Source organism: Oreochromis niloticus, linkage group LG5, assembly GCF_001858045.2.
Source record: "Oreochromis niloticus isolate F11D_XX linkage group LG5, O_niloticus_UMD_NMBU, whole genome shotgun sequence".
NCBI lineage: Eukaryota > Metazoa > Chordata > Actinopteri > Cichliformes > Cichlidae > Oreochromis > Oreochromis niloticus.
In genome coordinates, this window is record NC_031970.2 from 37,961,441 (window position 1) to 37,984,464 (window position 23,024).

The 23,024-nt window shown below is 43.9% G+C and overlaps 1 protein-coding gene across 3 annotated transcripts; it reads right to left on the reverse strand.

Annotated features, from left to right (window-relative positions):
* Positions 1–44: 44 nt before the first annotated feature.
* Positions 45–23,019, reverse strand: cfap92 (cilia and flagella associated protein 92 (putative)). 3 transcript variants are annotated; one of them, XM_013272135.3, is made up of 15 exons: positions 21,973–23,018; positions 21,797–21,884; positions 20,039–20,278; positions 19,703–19,884; positions 19,279–19,495; positions 18,633–18,752; positions 18,445–18,540; positions 18,153–18,337; positions 17,179–18,014; positions 16,863–17,057; positions 15,493–15,757; positions 15,247–15,411; positions 10,357–10,536; positions 9,896–10,046; positions 45–783 (listed from the first exon to the last, which is right to left on the reverse strand). In XM_013272135.3, the coding sequence occupies exons 3-15, from the start codon at positions 20,229–20,231 to the stop codon at positions 464–466; spliced, it is 3,105 nt and encodes a 1,034-aa protein (XP_013127589.1). In that variant the 5' UTR covers positions 20,232–20,278; positions 21,797–21,884; positions 21,973–23,018; the 3' UTR covers positions 45–463. The 3 variants fall into 3 exon arrangements, with proteins under 3 accessions (XP_013127589.1, XP_019214100.1, XP_025763342.1); XM_019358555.2 differs by having other exon boundaries at positions 21,792–21,884; XM_025907557.1 differs by lacking the exon at positions 21,797–21,884 and having other exon boundaries at positions 21,973–23,019.
* Positions 23,020–23,024: the final 5 nt, after the last annotated feature.

A 23,024-nucleotide genomic window follows, 5' to 3' on the forward strand; every position in this document is an offset into this window, starting at 1 on the left:
AGCTATATGCTTTAGCAAAAAGGAAAGTTTTAAGCCTAATCTTAAAAGTTAAAAAATACCTTAATTACAAACTGGAAGCTGGTTCCATAGAAGAGGGGCCTGAAAACTGAAGGCTCTGCCTCTCATTCTACTTTTAAATACTCTAGGAAGTAGTATTTTATTACTATTAGATTCATTGAGTGTTCATGCATTACACCTGTACAGTTTATGGATGTGTGTTGCTGAAATATAAAAGATTTATCCAATAATAATATAAAAATCTTGATTATCAATCCGTTTGTCATTAAGAGTATTATTGTAGACCTTGAATAAACACACAAATGCAGGTCTGTGAAATAAATAAATAAACATTTTATAGTCATGAATACACACACCTAGCTGCTCGTTTGTTAAGTGCTTCTAGCTTAAGCTAATCTAGTCACATACAAGAGTTCTGACCTTAACTTTCCCTTAATGATCAGTTTTAGTTGTCTGCATGTTTATTCTGAAGGCTTTTCATGTTGTTGAGCTGTACTCCTTTGTACTGAATTCTGAGTGCCACTTGGAATGAGTGGAAATGCTGTACCTTAAGCATCATGCCTGGTTTCCTCAGTGAATATTTCTTTGGCAGATCTTTCAGTATATCCTGAGTTCTCTCCAGGTTTCCTTTCATGTGACACTTGAATTGTTGGACGGGGCTGTTGTCTGCTGAGTTAACGTTGCTGCCGTCAGGAAGTAGCTGCTTCTTCCAGCGGCTGTACTGAGCTCTGGCTGCTTGGAGCTGCTCCTGCTGTAGACGATCTCCTGAGGATCAACAGCGCACACACTTAACTCTGTGGATCAACAACTCCAAAGAGTTCATCCTGTAAACTTCATACAGCTGATAAACTTAACAGGCGTGGTGTGGTTTTAGCTTACAACAGAGTTGGAAAAATATAACATGGCACACATTAACGAGTAACTCTGTACACTGCTGAGATCAATTAAGCTTCTGCCTGACCAAATTTATTCTCCAGCTCAGTGTGGGAGTGTGTTACTCAGCAGCAAAGACTTCTACTGGCTTAAATATCTGCCATCTGGAGCTTCAATCAAAATGGATCAATACTGGCCTTTAGTACAGTGAAAAAGCTTGCAGCGTAGACAGACATAGGAAAATCCACTCTTAGATATTCTGTGCTTTGCTAGATGTTGGCTTTGAGACTATAAGCTGTAACTGTCACATGATGTATGCTCCCATGTTTTTGTCCAGTTTTGTCTACTTTTAAAAATGAAGCTGAGCCTAGTTTTCTCATGAGAATAAAGTTGCAGACAAACAGTTTGTGAGTGGAGAAAAGTAAAAGTGCATCACAGCTCCACTGAAGTCTTGACAGACTGAAAAAGACAACATTTCAACCCCATCAGAATTACAACAAGAGGCCCAAACTGTGACATTATTACATGCACTTTTGTGAATTCAACTAAACTTCATATGGTCTTCTGAAAATGTATTTCTCTGTCTCACTTAATATTAAGACATTTTTGGACATATGTATTTGAGGGAAGTAGGAGAGCTATCCCTGATCTGCACTTACATATCTAATTCACAGTGTCCCTGAACAAAACACATACATGAAATGTAAGCACACCGTATGTCTCATTAAATGTTACCAAACATGTTAATAGCTCCGTGGTTCACATCACACTTCAATAACTCACTCGAGATCATAACTCATCTCATAGTGCTGAAATCTAAGAAATATGTTTTTTGTTAGTTGGACAGATCACAGATCTGCCTTTGTGCCACAGGAAAATAGTTCCATGGTGGAGTTACATCTGAAAGGAAAACTGTCTATTGAAAATGCATTAAAGATGTTGCCCTCTGTTGTGAATGTTTAAAACCTTATTGGAGTGCTGTGTTGTGGTTTTTGTTAACCGCTTCCATTTGGCGTTTGTTTATTTCTGTCTGACAACCTGCTGGCATGCCGGGATACATCATCCACTGGAACCACTGTGTCTAATTTCCAACTAATATTAAAAAATATAATAATTTAATGATTATTATGTTCATATAAATAGGTCACTTACTACATACTTTTTTCCTTAAACTAATTCTTGGGTGCTTTGTTTTCATCAGAATCAGGAAAATCAATGTAGCACTTTGTCAGCTGGACGGCTGTAAATGAAACCTTGTGGTTTCATGACATGCTTATATACTGAGTTAGTGTCTGCATCACTTGTGAACTAAAGCATTGTTGGATTTTTCACCTTTCTGAAAGGTCAAAAAGGACCCTCTTACACAAATAAAATAGATAAACTACTCTTGGTCAGATACAGTGAGGCATAACATTATGAGCACCTGCCTAATATTGTGTTGGTCCCCCCTTTTGCTGACCCATCATCAAATCCATTACACACCTGAAGGTGTGCTGTGGTATCTGAGCCAAGGTGTTCACAAAAGGTGAAGGAGGACCCAAGGTTTCCCAGCAGAACATTGTCCAAAGCATCACACTGCCTCCATTGACTTGCTTTCTTCCTATCATGCATCCTTGTGCCAGGTGTTACCCAAGTAACCAACGCACATGCACCCAGCCATCTACGCGATACGAAAGAAAACACAATTCATCAGACCAGGACACCTTCTTCCATTGCTCTGTGGCCCAGTTCTGATCCTCACATGCCCATTGTTACAAGATTCAGCGTGGGCACCCTGACTGCTCTGCGGCCCCATGCACAACAAACTAATGTGTTGTGGGGAGGCTGTAGCTCAGGAGGTAGAACAGGTCATCTGCTAATCGGAGACATGGTGGTTCAACCTTTTGCTGCTCCAGTCTGCCAAATATTCTTGGGCAAGATGCTGAATCCAAAGTTACTCTCTGTTCTGTTCAGTTGAGTAAGAATGTGATAAAAAGAATTTAGGTGTCTGTCAGCAGATGAGACTAAAAAATAGCGGTGTAAGTGTTGCTGTTATTGATGGAGCAGTTCATTGCGAATTATTCTGATTGTAAATTGTAAAGAAACATATTAGGACATGTGTCTGTGAACTGAATCTCAAGAGAAGAAATAACTGCTAGAATAAAATGATTAAATAAAGCTATTTTTTGTGATTTTTATACACACTTTGCAGTTGTGCTCATTAAGAGTTGGCACTCTTTGTAATAAAGGTCAAAAGCATCAATTCAGCGCTATGATTGAAGTGAATTATTCAGACTGCCATGATGTATTGCAGAAGGATTTGCAAACATGCTTACACATCGTAACTACATCATAACCACCCCCTATTACACCAGTGAACATCCAGGGTTTGGACATTGAAACGGTGGTGGAGTACAAATACCTGGGTGTTCACCTCAATAACAAACTGGACTGGTCCACGAACACAAATGCACTCCACAAAAAGGGTCTAAGTCGTCTCCACCTGCTATGGCGGCTGAGATCCTTCGGGGTGAACAGGACATTCCTAAGGACGTTTTACGACACTGTGGTGGCGTCTGCTATCTTTTATGCTGTGGTCTGCTGGAGTAGTGGAATGGCAGAGAGGGACAGGGGGAAACTCAACAAACTGGTCAGGAAGGCCAGCTCTGTCCTGGACTGTCCGCTGAAGTCCATCGAGCAGGTTGGGGAGGAGAGGATTTTGTGTAAGCTAACATCCATCATGGACAACACCTCCCACCCCTGCATGAGACTATACGAGCCCTGAGCAGCTCGTTCAGCAGTAGACTTTTACACCCACAGTGTAGGAAGGAGCGCTACCGCAGGTCATTCTTACCAGCAGCTGTCAGACTCTATAACACAGTTTAACATCCTTTATTCATCCTACTCACCAGCTGTTTGTTCACTGTACATTTTATACATATTGCCGCACAATTTTTCTATACATATTTCTGTACATTGTTACCTGTTTATACGAACTTCAGTTGCTTATGTATATAGGACCACTTTGTGTCTGCCAAATCAAAGGTGATTTGTGCCAAATCTTTGTGCCAAATCAAAGGTGTGACCTTAATCAAAGAGAAGTGTTGAGAAATAACAGGAATGATGAATGGACTAGTTCTTATATAGTGCTCTACCCGTCCCATTCGCCCATTCTTTTTATACTTAAGCCCTGTCTCTCTAAAGCTGCCACATCACAGAGCAACTTGGGGGTCAGTATCATGTCCAATGATATTTAGCACTCAGACTGAAGTACTTCCAGGGATTGAACTAGAGCTGGGCGATAGAACGATAACGATATGTAGTGCGAAATAACTTTTTCTCGATAGAAAAATTAAGCTATTGCGATAGGCCTCATCTGTCTTGTCCTCTTAAAAAAAAAAAAAGAACAGCCAATCAAAATTAAGTAGCGCAGAGCCGAACCAATCACAGCCGCAGCGTCACGTCACGTGACTTGTTACGTACAGCACAAGTGCCAAGGCGCACATGTGTATTTGTTTGGGAAGCAGCCAGCCGGGCTGCCCAGATAATGGAGGAAATGAGTTTGCTGACTAGAGAAAAATCAACCGAGAGCGTGAGCGAAGGTTACCGAAGAAAAAAAAACAGATGATGGTTCCAGTTCCGGAGAGCTTGTCGAACGGAAGGGCCATAGAAGTTCCGTAGTGTGAAGGTATTTCGGCTATTTCAAGTCTGACAAAAAACAGAGTAGCGCGCACTGTAAATTGTGCCGAAAGCAAGTCTGGAAATACAATAAAGCGGTGCATGCTCAATCTCTGACTGAAAGCGCTAATTCGTCATTCGGCTTTTGTCAGACTAAAGTAACTGTTAAAACTGTTTGAAAAGCTAAGCTATACAACAAGGAGAGATTGAGAATTTCCTTTTAGTTCTCAGTTTATTTGATATTGACAAAAGTTAGTCAATTTTGTCTGTTCTTCTGTAAAACGACCTAAGATTTATTTTTAGAATTAATATTTTGTTTCTAAGTGGAATTGACAATTTAGTCTGTTTTGTTTGTTCTATTTTGAAACTTAAACGCTTTAGCGGCTGCCTTTTGTGTAGTTTGCAATATTTGCCTTTATTTATCTGAAACTGAAGCCTCATGTTCCTTAAGTACATCTGCCCTGTTGAACTTATTATGGGAAATAAATATTTAAATCAAAACAAGCTGCTGATTATTTCACATTTTACTTGTGAGCAACGGCACATTTAAATCTTACAAATATAGTTATTTGGCTTATATCGTGATATATATCGTTATCGCCTGAAATGAAAAAAACATATCGTGATATGAAAAAATCTTATATCACCCAGCTCTAGATTGAACCATCAACCGCTCAATTAATAGATGACCTGCTGCTACAGCTATCCCAGTTATACTTGAAAAAATTAACAAGTATAATTATCTGTCTCTACTTGGAAATTGTATATTTACAGAATTATTGAGGGGTTTGTGAGCTTTTTCTTGCAACTGTAACTACTTTAGTGCAGATAGAATAGAATAGAATAGAATAGCCTTTATTGTCATTGTACAGGGTACAACGAAATTGGAGTGCCACTCCCTTGGTGCAAAAATACAATAATAAATATAAATGTAAAATATAAAAGGTGCAATAAAACAAACAATAGTAAGTACAATATATACAGGATAGCAGCATTAATATAATGACAGTAAGAATAGCAGCATAATAATTGACGGTGACAGTATGGTGTAGCTAAGCAGTTTCAATTGTTTTTGTGCTTATTTACTATGGTGATAGCTCTGGGAAAGAAGCTATCCCTGAATCTGTTTGTCCTGGTTTTATGTGACCTGTACCGTCGTCCTGATGGTAATAGTTCAAACAGTTGATTGCTGGGGTGAGAATGGTCCTTGATGATATTGCCAGCTCTGCTGAGGTACCGAGAGTCTGCAATGACCTCCAGGCTGGGCAGAGAGCAGTCAGTGATCTTCTGGGCTGTGTTGATGACCCTCTGCAGTGCTTTCCTGTCTGCAGCTGAGCACCCTGCATACCATGTTGTTATGCTGTACGTTAGGATGCTCTCTATGGTGGCTCTGTAGAATGTCACCAGCAGCCTCTCCTCCAGGTTGCTCCTCCTGAGCACTCTCAGAAAGTGGAGACGCTGCTGGGCCTTTTTTACCACCGCCGTGGTATTTGCAGTCCAGGAGAGATCATCAGAGATCTGCACGCCCAGAAACCTCATGGAGTGCACCCTCTCCACACAGCTCCCGTGAATGTACAGTGGGGCCGGGTCTGCTCTGCCCTTCCTGAAGTCGAAGATAAGTTCTTTAGTTTTCGTGGTGTTCAGTTGGAGGTTATTAACTGAACACCACTCAGTCAGTCTGTTGACCTCATCTCTGTAGTCCGACTCATCCCCCCTTGAGATGAGTCCAACCACGGTGGTGTCATCCGCAAACTTTATGATGGTGTTTGAGAGATGGGTAGGGGAGCAGTCAGATGTGTAGAGTGTAAACAGGAGGGGACTCAGAACACATCCTTGTGGAGACCCGGTGCTGAGTGTGATGGTGCTGGACAGGTGGGGGCCGAGTCTGACAGACTGTGGTCTGTTTGTCAGGAAGTCCTTGATCCAGAGGCAGATGGGGGTGGAGAGTCCCAGGCGAGACAGTTTCTGGACCAGGATCTCTGGGATGATATGATTAAATGCTGAGCTGAAGTCCAGGAAGAGCATTCTCACATAGCTTCCTCGGTGCTCCAGGTGACTCAGCGCAGTGTGGAGCGCTATGGTGATAGCGTCCTCGGTGGATTGATTTGTCCTGTAGGCAAATTGGTGGGGGTCCAAAGTGGGAGGCAGACTGGCCCTGATGTGCTGACAGACCAGTCTCTCAAAGCACTTCATCACTACAGGCGTAAGTGCAACAGGCCTGTAGTCATTTGGGCTGACCACAGCTGTCTTTTTGGCGATGGGGATGATGGTGGAGGTTTTGAGGCAGGGCGGGACGGTGTTTAATGACAAAGAAAGGTTGAAGACTTTAGTGAAGACTCCGGTCAGTTCGTCAGCACATGCTCTGAGAACCTTTCCATGTATTCCATCAGGACCTGCCGCCTTCCTGGGATTCACTGACCTTAGAGCACACCTCACTTGATGCTCCCTAAGTGTTAGTGTGCCGGTGCTGGGGGCGGGTGGAAGTGGTGTGACAGCTGAGGGTCTGGTCGTCTCAAAGCGGGCGAAGAAACGATTTAGATCCTCAGCCAGCGAGGCATCAATCCTAGATGTCGCCTGGTTATTGCTTCTGTAGTTGGTAATGTGATTAATCCCCTGCCACATTTTTCTGGGGTCGTTGTCAGCAAAGTGATCTTCAATCCTCCTCCTATAGGCAGCCTTAGCTTTCCTGATGCCTCTGCTCATGGATTTTGTCTGTTTCTCGATGAATTCCACAATACTAGTAAGATGAATGTAATAAAAATCCTCAGGTACAAACACTAAGTTCCAGATGATGCTGCAGTCATCGAATGTAACCACATCGTTTCAATTATGACCATTCATTCATTTCTACCATCCTGCAGCAAAGCATTTCATAACAGTGCGAGCTTCTTACTCTGGATGGCATTACCTTGGCCTCCAGTAATGCTGTGAGAAACCTTGGAGTCATTTTTGACCAGGACATGTCCTTCAACGCACATATTAAACAAATATGTAAGACTGCTTTCTTCCATTTGCGCAACATCTCTAAAATTAGAAATATCCTGTCTCAGAGTGATGCTGAAAAACTAGTTCATGCATTTATTACTTCCAGGCTGGACTACTGTAATTCTTTATTATCAGGATGTCCTAAAAACTCGCTGAAAAGCCTTCAGCTAATCCAAAATGCTGCAGCAAGAGTCCTGACAGGGACTAGAAAGAGAGAGCATATTTCTCCTGTTTTGGCTTCCCTTCATTGGCTTCCTGTTAAATCCAGAATTGAATTCAAAATCCTGCTCCTCACATACAAGGTCTTAAATAATCAGGCCCCATCTTATCTTAATGACCTTGTAGTACCATATCACCCTATTAGAGCACTTCGCTCTTGCACTGCAGGCCTACTTGTTGTTCCTAGAGTATTTAAAAGTAGAATGGGAGGCAGAGCCTTCAGTTTTCAGGCCCCTCTTCTGTGGAACCAACTTCCAGTTTGGATTCGGGAGACAGACACTATCTCTACTTTCAAGATTAGGCTTAAAACTTTCCTTTTTGCTAAAGCATATAGTTAGGGCTGGACCAGGTGACCCTGAATCCTCCCTTAGTTATGCTGCAATAGACGTAGGCTGCCGGGGATTCCCATGATGCATTGAGTTTTTCCCTTCCAGTCACCTTTCTCACTCACTATGTGCTAATAGACCTCTCTGCATCGAATCATATCTGTTATTAATCTCTGTCTCTCTTCCACAGCATGTCTTTCATCCTGTTTTCCTTCTTTCACCCCAACCGGTCGCAGCAGATGGCCGCCCCTCCCTGAGCCTGGTTCTGCCGGAGGTTTCTTCCTGTTAAAAGGGAGTTTTTCCTTCCCACTGTCGCCAAAGTGCTTGCTCATTGGGGGTCATATGATTGTTGGGTTTTTCTCTGTATTTATTATTGTGCTATCTACTGTACAATATAAAGCGCCTTGAGGCGACTTTTGTTGTGATTTGGCGCTATATAAATAAAATTGAATTGAATTGAATTAAAGGACAATTTGTGTTTTCATATAAAGATAAACTCTTTCATTTGAAATATCAGCAACTGTATATGGTCTTAGAGGGTTGGGGGAGCTTTTTACTTTTTTGAATGTTGTTTGTCTGGCATGACATGTGAGGCTGCATATTACATTTTTAGTACGATTCAGTCATTAATCTACACACTTCAGATCTGTCCTATTAATTGCTAAATTTTACATACATCTTAATATTGTCTACGATATCTTGCCTCACAGCATTCAGGCTGTGCTGAAGAATAAACGTGGTCACACAAAATACTGACTTCCAAGTGGATGAGAAATGTCTGTTTTTGCCTCATGTAAAGTATTTCCATGTATATTTGAACATGTTTTGCTTCTCAAGCAGCTCAAGACTTTTGCACAGTACTGTGTAACAGATCTAGTACTACAGAAAAGAGTAAGAAATTACTTCTCTGAAGACACATCTGCAATAAAGACAGTGAGGCCAGCCACAAACACACCTCTGTCCATGCTTTTCATTTACAAACTTGACACGGCACCTCTTTAGTAAATCCTGACAAGAAATGTTCAACCCTAAACGTGGGTTTTACACTTTAGTAAATCTGGATTTCCATTTGAGGAACCAGAGTCTAAACAAAAAGATTCACATAGACTTACCACACACAAAAGTGTGTACAGTGGGGTTGTGCTTTCTAAGAGTTCAGGAACTCTGAAGATGTACTGAATCCACAGTGATTGGTCAAACATAATAGATTTTATTCTCCTGTCATTTTTTAATAATAATAATAATAAATAATAATAATAATAATAATAATAATAATAATAATAATGCATTGGATTTATATAGCGCTTTTCAAGGCACCCAAAGCGCTTTACAATGACATTATTCATTCACGCTCACATTCACACACTGGTGGAGGCAAGCTACGGTTGTAGCCACAGCTGCCCTGGGGCAGACTGACAGAAGCGAGGCTGCCATATCGCGCCATCGGCCCCTCTAGCCAACACCAGTAGGCGGTAGGGTAACGTGTCTTGCCCAAGGACACAACGACCAGGACAGAGGCCGGGGATCGAACCGGCGACCTTCCGGTTACAGGTGCCCTTCCCAACCCCCTGAGCCACGGTCGCCCACATCTGCAAACTACATTTAATACTACATCTGCAAACACATTTAGTTTGTTTGTGGATGGTCTTAATGATGGAGAAAGATTTAATGATACTGGGACTGCAGGCAAACTTCAGACATTCAGAGGAACCTTGTTGTGCTTTTGACTCTTCAGAGGGTAAGTGAGCATTTAAAGGCACTTAAAGATCCTGCACTTCAGCTATTAAGTAATTTAAGTTCCTTAATCAGGTCCATACCAGCCAGGTAGATGGTCACGGGAGAGGTGCTGAAGAATCGGGGAGGTTTCCTGTAGAGCTCAAAGTCCTCCGAGCGTTGAGTCCAGGGCCATGTGTCCCGTGAAAGTGTGGGTTTCAGTGTGTTGGCATGTAGGATGTTCTCCCTCCACGGCTGGAAGAACACTGGATTATCAACTACAAACACACTATCACCACATAACTTTTGAAGATTAGGCAGATGTTTCAAAGAGCTTAAACATGTTTTCTTACTGCCATTGGATAATAAATAATTGTGTGCTCACGACAACTGAAGCAACAGAAGGGCTAATATTTTTAGTCATGTCATATTACATGCTATTCTATACCTAACCTAAACATACTGGCTCATGGTCATGGTCATCCTTGTCCCATGTGTATTCATAGTAATACCAATAAACCTAGTATTTCTCTTCTGTTGCACAGTACTTGCAAATGAACTTTACCTTTCTCAGCTCTTCCACACGAGCTTCATCTGGGTGGTTAGGGTGCACTTTGGACTTGCTCGTGCTAATATTCCAAAATGTAGATGTAGAAGATCTAGCATTGGTTTTCCATGGAATGTCTCCCGGTTCCACTGTTGCACTGTTATACCATTGACTGTAGGTAAACCTGCGCCCAGGTACCTGAGGCAGTCAGAAAAATTACTTAGCTTCATTATTGTCATGGCTGTGTGCAGGCAGGCACGGAGAAAGGACCCAAAATGCAGGACTCGGGGGCAGACGTGGACTCAAAAACACACAGCTTTATTGCTGGATAGCAACAGAACAGAACTAACCTAAACTGAGAAAACACACCTGGGAGAAATCAGAGCTGACAAGACAGGGGAAACGTAAACTGAACACACTCACATGAGACGGGGACCTTCAGAATAAAACAGGAAGCACACGACAGACAGAGACACAGACGCAGACTCATAAGCAACCACAATAACATCACGGACAAACAGAAGACCAAACACAGGCCACCTAAACTAAACATGAGGGCAAGCTAACAAAACCCAAACCAGAAATACTCATCGGCAAAGGAACAGAACACAATTACAATCAAAACAGCATCACCAGAGGATAAGAAATGATCCATAAAGGAAAAACAAACCAAAGCATAAGAAACCCAAAATGCTGGGTCGAACCAACCCAGGACCGTGACAGTACCCCCCCCTCAAGGGCTGGCTCCAGACAGCCCAACAGAAACACAAAAACTGGCCAAAAAACAGAAAACAACCCAACCAGGGCGGGCGGCAGGGGTCCAGGACGGAGGGACAGAGTCCAAACACAAACCAAAAACCCAGACGGTCAAGAAACACAGACCTAACAAACAGTTCGGGGGCCGACCCGGAGGCCGACAGTGCAGCAGGCCAAAACAGTTCAGTTCCGGAGGCCGACCGTGCGAAAGGTAGCGGCAGCGGGGCAGGTCCGGAGGCCGGCCGCATGGACGGCAATGGCGGCGACGGACAAACAGTTCCGGGGGCGGCCGTGCGGACGGCGGCGGTGTAGAAATAGTTCCGGGGGCCGACCGCGCGCATGGCAGCGACGGCGGCAGAGCAAGTCCGGAGGCCGGCCACACGGAAGGCAGTGGCGGCGTTCAGGCGGAAGGCGGGGGCAGCCACGGAAGTCCGGAGGCCGGCCACTGTGGTGATGATGCCAAACAAGCAGCCTGACAAATGACCGATGACGTCGAGGCGGCAGTTTGGGACCTGAAGGTGGCGTGATCCCTGCAGCACCAGACGAGGCCGAGGCAGAGGCTGGACCAGACGAGGCAGAGGCTGGACCAGACGAGGCTGAAGACGAAGCGGACGAGGCTGCTGCAGGCGACGCTGAAGCGGATGAGGAGGCTGGACCAGGCGACGGCGTGGGTGATGCAGCTGATGAGGAGGCCGCTGCAGGCGGCGCTGAAGCAGCTGATGAGGAGGCCGCTGCAGGCGGCGCTGAAGCAGCTGATGAGGAGGCCGCTGCAGGCGGCGCTGAAGCAGCTGATGAGGAGGCTGCTGCAGGCGGCGTGAATGAAGCTGCTGCTGCTGCAGGCGGCGTGGATGTAGCTGATGAGGAGGCTGCTGCAGGCGGCGCTGAAGCAGCTGATGAGGAGGCTGCTGCAGGCGGCGCTGAAGCAGCTGATGAGGAAGCTGCTGCAGGCGGCGCTGAAGCAGCTGATGAGGAAGCTGCTGCAGGCGGCGCTGAAGCAGCTGATGAGGAAGCTGCTGCAGGCGGCGCTGAAGCAGATGAGGAGGCCGCTGCAGGCGGCGTGAATGAAGCTGCTGCTGCTGCTGCAGGCGGCGTGGATGTAGCTGATGAGGAGGCTGTTGCAGCTGGCGAGGATGATGAAGCAGGAAGCTGGCTAGGTTCTCCAGAACCTCCAGCTGACGAGGCAGAAGGCCGGACGGGCTCCTCGGGCCCTCCAGCTGACGAGGCAGAAGGCTGGACGGGCTCCTCGGGCCCCCCAGCGAAAACAGTCTCAGAACCAGTGGGCACCGGGGCCCCTGGCACACACAGGGCTGAACCAGCAGGCACGTGGGCCTCTGGCAGGAACGGATCAGGACCAGCAGGCACACTGGCCTCTGGCAGGGACGGAACAGAACCAGCAGGCACACTGGCCTCTGGCAGGGACGGAACAGAACCAGCAGGCACACTGGCCTCTGGCAAACACATAGCAGACTGCAGCTGCACAGAGCATTGACTCAGCTCAGGCAGCGACAGCCGGGTGCAGTCCTCAGCTGACTTCTTTATATCCAGGGGGCCAGAGTTAACTGAATGCTGATATTTAACCTCTGGGGAGGCCCCGGAAAGAGTAAAAGTCTCAGAGGTAGCCAGGTCTGGAGGAGCAACAACAGTCGGTGTGGGGCTATTCTCCTCCTGAAAACGAGTAGGTGGAGATGGTGGCTGAGGAGCTGGCAATACAAGAGAGTGCACTGAACTCGACTGAACAGGAGGAGACTGAACTGACTGGAGAACAGGTTGTAGTGGTGGTTGTGGTAAAGGTGGAACTAGTGATTGAGTGACTGACTGAGCAGCAGAGGACTGAACTGGGGACCGCTGGGCAGCTAAGCGAGCTTCTGGCTGGGCAGCTAAGCGAGCTTCTGGCTGGGCAGCTAAGCGAGCTTCTGGCTGGGCAGCTAAGCGAGCTTCTGGCTGGGCAGCTAAGCGAGCTTCTGGCTGGGCAGCTAAGCGAGCTTCTGGCTGGGCAGCTAAGCGAGCTTCTGGCTGGAGAGTTGGTTGCAATGAAAGAGAAGTGGGTGGTGGCATAGGTTCTCCTGAGCCTCCAGAGCACAGTTTACCCTGCTGGATGAGCTCAGAGGAAACAGTTTTCCTTAGATTCTTCTGCTCTAAGTGAACGGGTGAAAGACAGTCTGGACTCAAGGAAGAAACAGGAGGCAGAGATGGCTCAGCTGAGCTGTCAGTGGTGGGAAGAGGAGGCTGCACTAGCTCAAAAGTCTCAGGAAATGCAAGTTTAGCAGCAACAAGCACTTTCCTGGAATTTTCAGTCTCACAGTTGGCCTTCAGTTTATTTGTTATGGTTCTGGGCTCCAAAGGAGCATGAACAAAGTCCTTTAAATTTCCTGAGATGGAACAGCCCCCCTCAGACGGAACAGGAAAAGTGTTTTTCTCACTCACCCCAGCTGACCGCTCAGGAGTTCCAGAATCCAGCTGAGTTAAGGGGGACTGGCGGCGTGAGCGGCGTTTCCTCCCAGATAAGGGAACAGAAGCGACGGAGGAAACTGGTGATGGTGGAGGGAGGAAAACTTGCTCCTCATCCTCGGACCACATCGCCGCCAAGAAGGAGGCCGGTGAATTGGGCTTGGAACAGCACGCGGAGGGATCCCGCGGCAGAGGTGTGGAAACGCCTCTCCCCCGTGACGGTCGCTGCTGCCTAGCGGGAAGCTCCGTGCCCGCGGCTGCTGCTGCGGTGGCTTCGGGTTAGCAAACTGGGAGCGGGCAAAAGCTGCGAGCTCCCGAGCTTGTAGCACCTCCTGGGCTTCGTGCAGCTGGTCCATATAGCCCATAAATCCTCTTAGCTGGCGCAGGTGAGGATTTCCCTCCAGGATCGCTTTGATAGCGTTAATCCCAACCGCCATAGCCTTGGTGTCTTTAGTGAGGGAAATCCGCTTCATCAAACCTTGGATGCGGGTGAGATCATACTCCCGGGACGAGTCCGCTGGGTCCTGGTTGTGGTCGCGTCGTTCTGTCATGGCTGTGTGCAGGCAGGCACGGAGAAAGGACCCAAAATGCAGGACTCGGGGGCAGACGTGGACTCAAAAACACACAGCTTTATTGCTGGATAGCAACAGAACAGAACTAACCTAAACTGAGAAAATAGAAAATAAACTAAGCAGGCTGGCAGACAGAACACACAGTTAACATGAGGGTTGAAGAGACATTAACGACGCGACAGAGAACAAAGGAAACACAGGGCTTATATACACATGGCAGTAATCAAGGGATGAGAGACAGGAGGGGAACACACCTGGGAGAAATCAGAGCTGACGAGACAGGGGAAACGTAAACTGAACACACTCACGTGAGACGGGGACCTTCAGAATAAAACAGGAAGCACACGACAGACAGAGACACAGACGCAGACTCATAAGCAACCACAATAACATCACGGACAAACAGAAGACCAAACACAGGCCACCTAAACTAAACATGAGGGCAAGCTAACAAAACCCAAACCAGAAATACTCATCGGCAAAGGAACAGAACACAATTACAATCAAAACAGCATCACCAGAGGATAAGAAATGATCCATAAAGGAAAAACAAACCAAAGCATAAGAAACCCAAAATGCTGGGTCGAACCAACCCAGGACCGTGACAATTATGTTCATTATGTATAGACTAATCTACAAGCTAGGATGACACCGTGCGTCAGAAAAGGTTGAAAAATACATTTAAAGATACACTAAGTCATTCTTGAGGTTATTTAATAGAAAAAATGTTGTACTCATAAATATACATTGATTAGGTTTGTGTGTAATTACATCTATTCCATTAAAATACACAGGCGCATGTGCCGGTTGGATCCCCGCCATCTGGAATACAGTGGCTGAGATGGATAGCACCATTCCGCCTAATCACATTTTGTATATAAGGCTAATAATCGGCCACATGTGCAGCACACCTCATAAGTTATTTTTAAATTACTCTATCAAAGAGAGAGCAGTGGTGGAAGAAGAGAAAAACCCGATATTAATGACAATATTTTATGTCTTCGTGATGTGATTGGAAAAGCTGGTCAAATCCATGAGATTGTACAGACAGAGGACTTTCTTACAGTGGCAGTGGTACTTTCTTGGTACCATACTATACCCTGATATGTTAGAGACAGCATGCTACACACACCTTGGCCATCTCTTTGCAGAGCAGTTCCCTAGCTCGCTCATTTGAGTTGAAGGTCTGGATGCTGTAGTTGTGTGCTGCTCTTCCTGCAGCCACGTCTATCCTTAACACTGCAGCCTCTGGCTTCTGCAACTGCTCTCTCTGCTCTTGCACCTTTTTAATATTTTCCTGGAATATAATGATACACATGACTGGATCTGTTAATAAAACGCTTCAAGTCAGTGTATAGTACTATAGGATATCACAAACCTGAACAAAGTCTTTCAGCTGTTGGAGAGGCCTGTTCTGTTTCCATGTGATGTACTCTGTGTTATGTGTGCTGATGGGCCCATGTCTTTTCATCCTGATAGGCAGAGTGGGAATGCTCCCTTCAGTGTTTGCCCAAACCTTTTGCTCCCTCTTCTCAGCATATAAACCAAATACACTGCTCAAGCTGAGAATCATGTCAGCTGAGGGGAACAGGTTGTACTCCACCACCTCTTTAAGCTGCTTCACTTGACAAAGCTGGCTTAACCTAAGAAAAAGGATAAATTACACAATTTGTACATTTTATACCGTCAGATTTAAAATTGTTAGTGTTATATTTGACATATTCATTTTGATCCAAGGATCCTTTACTAGCCAGCTAACCAAAGACAGTGTACACACAGTCACTGTATACATAAAATTACAAAAAAAAAACCCACTTATAAATGCCAAAACATCCAGTATAAGGTGGAAGCAGTCAGTCAATGTGAACCTCTCAATAAGCCATATGCTAATTTTTGCTAGCTTTCAGCTTATTGTTCTAGTTTAACAGCTTTAAGCACCTTTCTTTGTTCTTTTTCTGTTTACTCCCATTAACTCTGATTTTCAGGTACAGCAGTTATCTTTACTGGCGACTCTTTACTATATCAAATGTAGGCTCCAGATTGTAGAACAAAACAGTTGGGGACTCTGCCCCTCCCACTCACAAACAGTTATATGACCTCATGGCGTGTCTAAAACTGGAAAAAATAAGACAATCACTCCAGAACTCTACTGGGAAATTTCAAAGCATGTGGGGTCCTTTCCTTGATGCATTTCAAAATCTATAAGAATTTTTCAGCAAACTCTCTTATGTCAGGTGTGGAAATACAGTGTACAGGTCTAGGGAAGTGACCTGGGTGGGAATGAATGGGATTATTTTGCAGGAATTATGTTCCTTTGGGAAATATCATACATATATTTATATTTCTCTTTTTTTTTCTCTTTGTTTCCCTTTTTGCTTTTTCTTTCTTTTTTTCCCCTTTTATTTCACAGCCTAAATGTACGGACTGAATGTACAGATCATCTGTAATCCTTTTCTTTCTGTTTATATGTATAAAAGGAAAAACTCTTAATAAAAAGACATTGTTTAAAAAACAGTTGGGGACTAGCTGATGAATAGAGAACAGCAGTTAACTTTAACTTAAGGGCTGGATACAAATAGAAGCTGCTGAAGACCAAATCATATTTAAAAAGGGACTGAGCTTTGGAGTTACACACACCAAGTAACAATGTGGTTTCCAAAAAACACGTCAAATCGAAAGCTAAGGTTGTTCTGGCTCATCCTCCTGCCACCATTACTCACTGAAAATAAATATGTCTAATTCAGCTACCTTGACAAAGCCTGAAAGCAGGGTTGGGGGATCGTGCCTATAATGTAGATCTGAGACTTTTTCATGATGGTCTCCAGTGACTGACTCAGATGGATAGGACTCAGGCTCATTTCTAGTGAGTCATAGATGCGTCTGAAGAAAGCCAGGTTTGAATTATATAGCACTGTCACCTGCTCCTCCTCACTCCCACTTAGCCTGCAAAACATCACACAAACTACAGCACCCTCATTGGAATCTCAACACTTTATCCAGCAGGCAGCACAGGTGAAAATTGTTAACACGGGCTGTTGGGACAAGACAGCACGGGTTGGCTTACTTCATAGGAATGGCTTCCCAGAGTCTCTTCACTGCTTTTTGTTTGAGCCCTTCAAGGACAAAGATTTGGGTCTTCTTATCTATCACATGAAACCCTGAAACAAAATCCAGATCCTTGGTCTCACTGTGCTTGAAATTCATTTGGCAATTTGACAGGGCTGTCTCTATGTTTTCCACTGAGCGTGAGCCCAGATGGAAAGCTGCCGCATTGATTCGCAGTATCTCGGACCTCAGCTTGGTCATCGCAGAGGAGTTGCTGTATTCAAAGAGGTAGACAATGCGGCCAAACGGACCCTTACAGGAGTCTTCATCACAGCTGTCATTCTGAACACTGAGTGGGCAAGTTATCTCGACTTTGACTTTAAGTTGAGAATTGGCAGCATAATAATGGCCTTGTGGCATTGGCTTCTCTGACATCTTCCTCTTGTGTGGGCTTCGCTCCCTGTCCAGTAGCAAAGGGCTGCATTTAATTGGCAAGCGCACCTTTAGACTTTTCTTCCCCAGCAGTAGCTCAGAGAGGTTTAGTTTTGCAATACCATGAGGATTAATGGCTGAAGACTTCTGCTGTAATACCGATCCACCGAACTGGATGTCATGCTCTGACGCAGTCCCAAGTGTCTGCGTTTTCAGCGCTTCCGATTTTTGGTCACGATCATGAACCTCTATCTCTAGAGGTGGACCAGATAGGAACTCATACAGCTCTTTACGACTCATCAGACCAGTCAAGATTACATTCACATCTCTGAAGTAGATGTTGGTGTCCTGCTTGTGATAGTTTGTCCTGTGTTCATTTAAATTATGGAACTTATACTGGCAATAAACGGGCATACAATTCTCCTGAAAAAGAAATCATCCAGAAAATGAATCAGAGCTGAAAGTTGAAACCACTGCCCACTATCAGAAAGGGCAGACTGAGTAAGAAATGAATTGAACACATAGAAAGGTGTCAAACCTAAAACAATGTGTACATCCCACCTGCAGGACGTGAAAAGGCACTGACGATGAAGGCAGTGAAGTGGCTGACAAAATTGTAATAACCAGTGGATTGAGTTCAGCCTTCAGTTGGTCTGACATCAGTGATTGATCCAGAGAAATGTTGAAGATGATCTCAAAAACCCCCGAAGAACAGACTGGGATGTTCTCAGTCAGTGAGTTCTCACCTGACAGTCAGAAAATACAAGCTTACATAAGAAAATAGGAACAGTGCTTTGTTTTCAGCTGACCAGCACTGGTCCAAGCTGTTCCCCTGATTATGAGATTGACTCACCTGCCAACAAACAAACAGGGGTGATTTCAAACGATGCAGTGCCACTGTTTCTGATGGCCTCGAGGTCATGAGAATCACTTGTGGTTTTTTCAAAACCTGTTTTAAGTTTGAAAAAATGTATTCATTAAGAAGTATAAAAGTATGACACACTGATATACATAAAATATTCATTGTTGTAATGCACATACCTGTTTCTGATCCCACATCTGGACTGAGATCAACACAAAAATTGCTTCTATGACTTTTAGATGTGTTTGTCTTCTTTTCATACAGGCTCCTCAGGTTGTTCACCATCGTCTCAATACAACCTGAGTAAAAATATAAGGTTCATAATTCCATAACACAATAGGAGGGTTTTTCCTGGCTCACAGCGGGTTTCCGGGCTTTGGATGGTGACTAATCACAGAGACTGTGTTTCCTTACTTAACAGACGTCTCTGTAGTCCCCTGTAATTTCTGGCCATTTGATTCTTGAGTCAACTGAAGCCCTTGTAAATCTAACTGGTTAAAGCATTTGTATCCCTCTAAAGAAAAGTGTGTCATATTTGATACACGACTTTTTGTGATTATAAATTGCCAGTGGGTGTGAATGGTTGCCAGTCTCTTTGTGTTAGAGACAGCAAATCTGTCCGGGGTGTACCCTGCCTCTCGATCTATGATAGCTGGGGTAGGCTCCAGCCCCCTGCGACCCTGATAAGGAGAAGCGGTAAAAAATGGATGGATATAATTCTCTGGCGATTACTTCATGGTTCAGACAGAAAGCTGAAACCTCTTTTTATGCTGAATAGGTGTAATATTTTGGTCATTTTTAAGAAAATTGAAAATGCATGCTCACCGCGCTCTGTGTCATCCTCAGACAGCTCCTGTGACAGTCTGAAGGCTCTGACTCTTTCGTAGCGGGCTTGGCTGCACAGTTTATCTTTAGTGTTCCAAATCTGAAGCCTGATCTTATGAGGAAGCAGACTGATGAGCACATCCCTGCTGACTCCGATGTTAAACCTCTGGGCCCAGCCAACCCAAATCTGATCTCCCTCAAGCCACGTTCTTAGAATCTGTTCACATTTATTTTTGCATTAGACAAACTCAAAGTTGTATTCAACAGCAGCATATTTCAAAGTCATCATCAACCCCTGAGCAGTCAACTATTTACCTTAACTCTACACCACGAGGATAGTCCCATCCACTTAGGATGTTCATAAATTGTTCATTAATGTCACACACGCACGCACACATACACAAACAAAGAGGATCCTATTTACCTTGCACTCGTCGTCTCTGTATATTTTTGCTGCCGGCCCAAATACTAGTATGTCCACTTTAACCGTCTCAGTATCACCTGGCAACAATTTGTATTCAATATGATAGCAGCTCTGAGCTTTGTGGACCGACACATTCTTTGTTTTCATTGCTTTCTCAGAATCTTCAGGAGCACTGACTTCCCCTGCAAAGAGGCCAAATGTGCAGGAATGAGATTTAGAGTCAAAACACTGCTACATTACAGCAGATATGTAGAGCCTGTCAAACTCAACCGTCTCACTCTGACCATCTAAATGGAGCTAATAATAATTGTTTATATGTTCTGTGGACCATCTTACCCTGTGGAACAGCTAGAGCTATGTAAACTGTCCATGTGACGTAGTAGGCACTGTCATCTGTTTGCACTTTAATATCCTCATATGAATCGGTGCTGGACAACAGTTCAGTCTCAAAGACGAGGACTTCTTCCTGTTCTTTCTCTGAAATGTTTTCGTCATCACAGGTTGGGTTACAAACACTCTTTTCTGACATGTTGCCTTTTGGGTCAGACTTTGCTGGAATAGTTTCCCTGGAAAACACTGAAAGAAAACAGCAAATGAAGCTACCCCAAAACCTTTTGGGATTTTCTTACCTGGATGACTGAGCATGCATCAAGACAAATGAAGCTACATTTTACATCTAGATGGAAATGTGTAATTGTGAGGAAGCAGCTTATCACAATCCTAGCCCAATCCCTTGCTCGGCCACTATGCTGAGTGGATCAGGCAGTTCTTTTATGCTATGCAGGGGGTTTGACACCAAGGTATGGCTCCACTTGTCTCTTTGAACGAAAGAGTTGCTGCAAATCCAAACTGTTCTGTGTAATCAACTTTACCCTGCTATGTAACATTTCTATCCTGATGAAAATGCCTCATCCACAGGGCACAGAGGCTCACTGAATGGTTTGACGAGGACAATATGATTCACAGATCTAAAGCAAGATGGAAGGTTTTAGATAGAGCTCTCCACTACCCTCATCAGACAACCAAATGAGAGAATATCCTTTGTTAGAATGGTTTTCAGCCTTCCAGTAGCACAGAAGAAAAGCAGAGAATCAATACAAAGGCCTGATGTGTTCATGGAAAGATGGCCCAACACTTTAATGATACACTGTCCTTTGACACATGTTTATGAAACAGGTATACAACTAAAACTATTCTTACTTATTTATTCCCTGAAAAAAAATGCCAAGCAAACAATCTAGAGCAAGATGCTTGGCTACATCTTAATGACACTAATTTTAAGTAACAGAAACAAAACCTGACCAATACCTTGACTTCAATAACCTTTAATAAGCAGATTTGAAACACTAATACGAGTGTAACAATTTCCAAAGAAAACATGTTTTGGTTCGCACTGAAGTAGATGAATTAATGAATGAATGAAACTTTTTCTTACAAGCTTGATCCCTTGATCATGACTGGATCATGAACAAAAAAATAGACTCCTTAATTGTTACTATTATGTACCTATTTTCAGTTCACGAAATACCTAAATCATTTTTGAGAAAACTATTCACCTGACCAGTACACCCTGACACAGATATCAGTGTGGTATGTGCAGTTGGAATTGGGAGATGATATAACTGATGTTTTTCTTGCAGTTTGTGGTGTTGGTTTCAGAATTGTCACAGCCCCACAAACAAATCAGAGATAACTGAGAGATATCCTTATTAAACAAAAGCACAGTAAGTAAGCAACTGAGTTGCATTGTCAAATGTCAAGATATACAAGGGATTAATTACTTATCTAATTGTTCTTGAAGGAAATCTAACTGGAGAGAGGTGGTCCAACCTGTACGTGTGCCATCACCCTGCCATGTGGCTGTTTCAGCAGGACAATGCCCACCCCCACCCCGCCTCCACACTGCCAGAGTACCATAGGTCTTTCTGGCTCAGGTTCGTACCCAGAAACAGCCAGCATTTAGTCCCAATTATTCATGAGAGGCAGCCGGCTCAAACTTGAGTACAAAAATGTGATTTCAGTTTTGCACGGCAATTTCCCCATAATGTGTAACAGGCCTATAAATGTTACAAATTAATTATTAGCATACTTTACCGCCTTCGCTCTGTCTCTTTCGTCCCAGATGAAGGTTAGCTTACAGCTTTCTGCAGCCTTTATAGTCCATTAACTTCAGAGTCACTCACTGTAAACCCGTGACCATGACAAGAGTTTACATTCTATCTCAGTTTAAATAAATTACACAACGAAACGACAGAAAAAGTTCAACCTACGTGATTTTCAGGAGTGCAACGCATAGTGACAACGCAGCGGTTGTCCATGGCAACGGCTTTAGTGAAGGAAGTCAGATGTACCCCTGCCCTCAGGCGCCGTTCAGATAAGGAGGCAGCGTATTTTCCTTCGCTCTCTTTCTTTCCTTTTTTTGGTTTCTTTTCCCAGTTTAATGACAAGTCCAAAATAACCGAGGCAGGCGCGATTCTAGGTTCAAAGTTTTAGGGGGGCTCAGCGCCCAATAATAATATCATGCATGCAGTGCCTTGTAATTAATATTTAGGGAATATGCTGTTTGCAATTGTAATCAACCCTTTTCATATTTACAAACCTCAATTCAATTGGATAAGCATTACAATGATACCTTCAAAAGCAACTGAGTTAGTTGGATGACCTGTGTCTAAGACTATGTCTGAGTGAATAATCAGAGATTTCAATCTAATCCACCCGTTTTAGGGCGGAGCCTTTAGTTATCGAACCCAAGGCAAAAAGGCTCAGTCATTAAAGAAGTTATAGAACTATTTGTGGCACAGCAGGTAAGATGAGAAACATGCACAGCATTATTTCAGTCTCTTAATCACAGACACTGGAAAATCACCCCACCCACCCAAAGACCTATTTCCTGAGCAAACTAGCAATAGAGGGGTTTTTTTATATAAAAGTTTTTGAATTCATACACTACAAACCCTCCCTTTATTATGCAGAGTAAGCATTATGTACCCCAGTTTCAGGAGTGGAGAACAACTTTGTAGTCTGTCACATGAATGTAGTGGCAGCCATTCTGTTCAGCCATGTTTACAGTGGTGTGGATCGTGTAATATGCTGCCATCCATATTCATTTTCTTTATAGAATGTTCAGTATTTTAAGTATGCTACTGGAAAACATGCAAAGCACCCATGAAAAACATGAAAAATGTTATAGCATAACATCCTGAGCTTGATCAGTATGTTTTTTCTAATAGTTTATCAAGCCCTCTTTCACATTAAATGATAAAATCGTGGAAAGTTTGCTAAATTTTGCTCGGCCTTTCAAATGGAGTCTCACACATTTTGC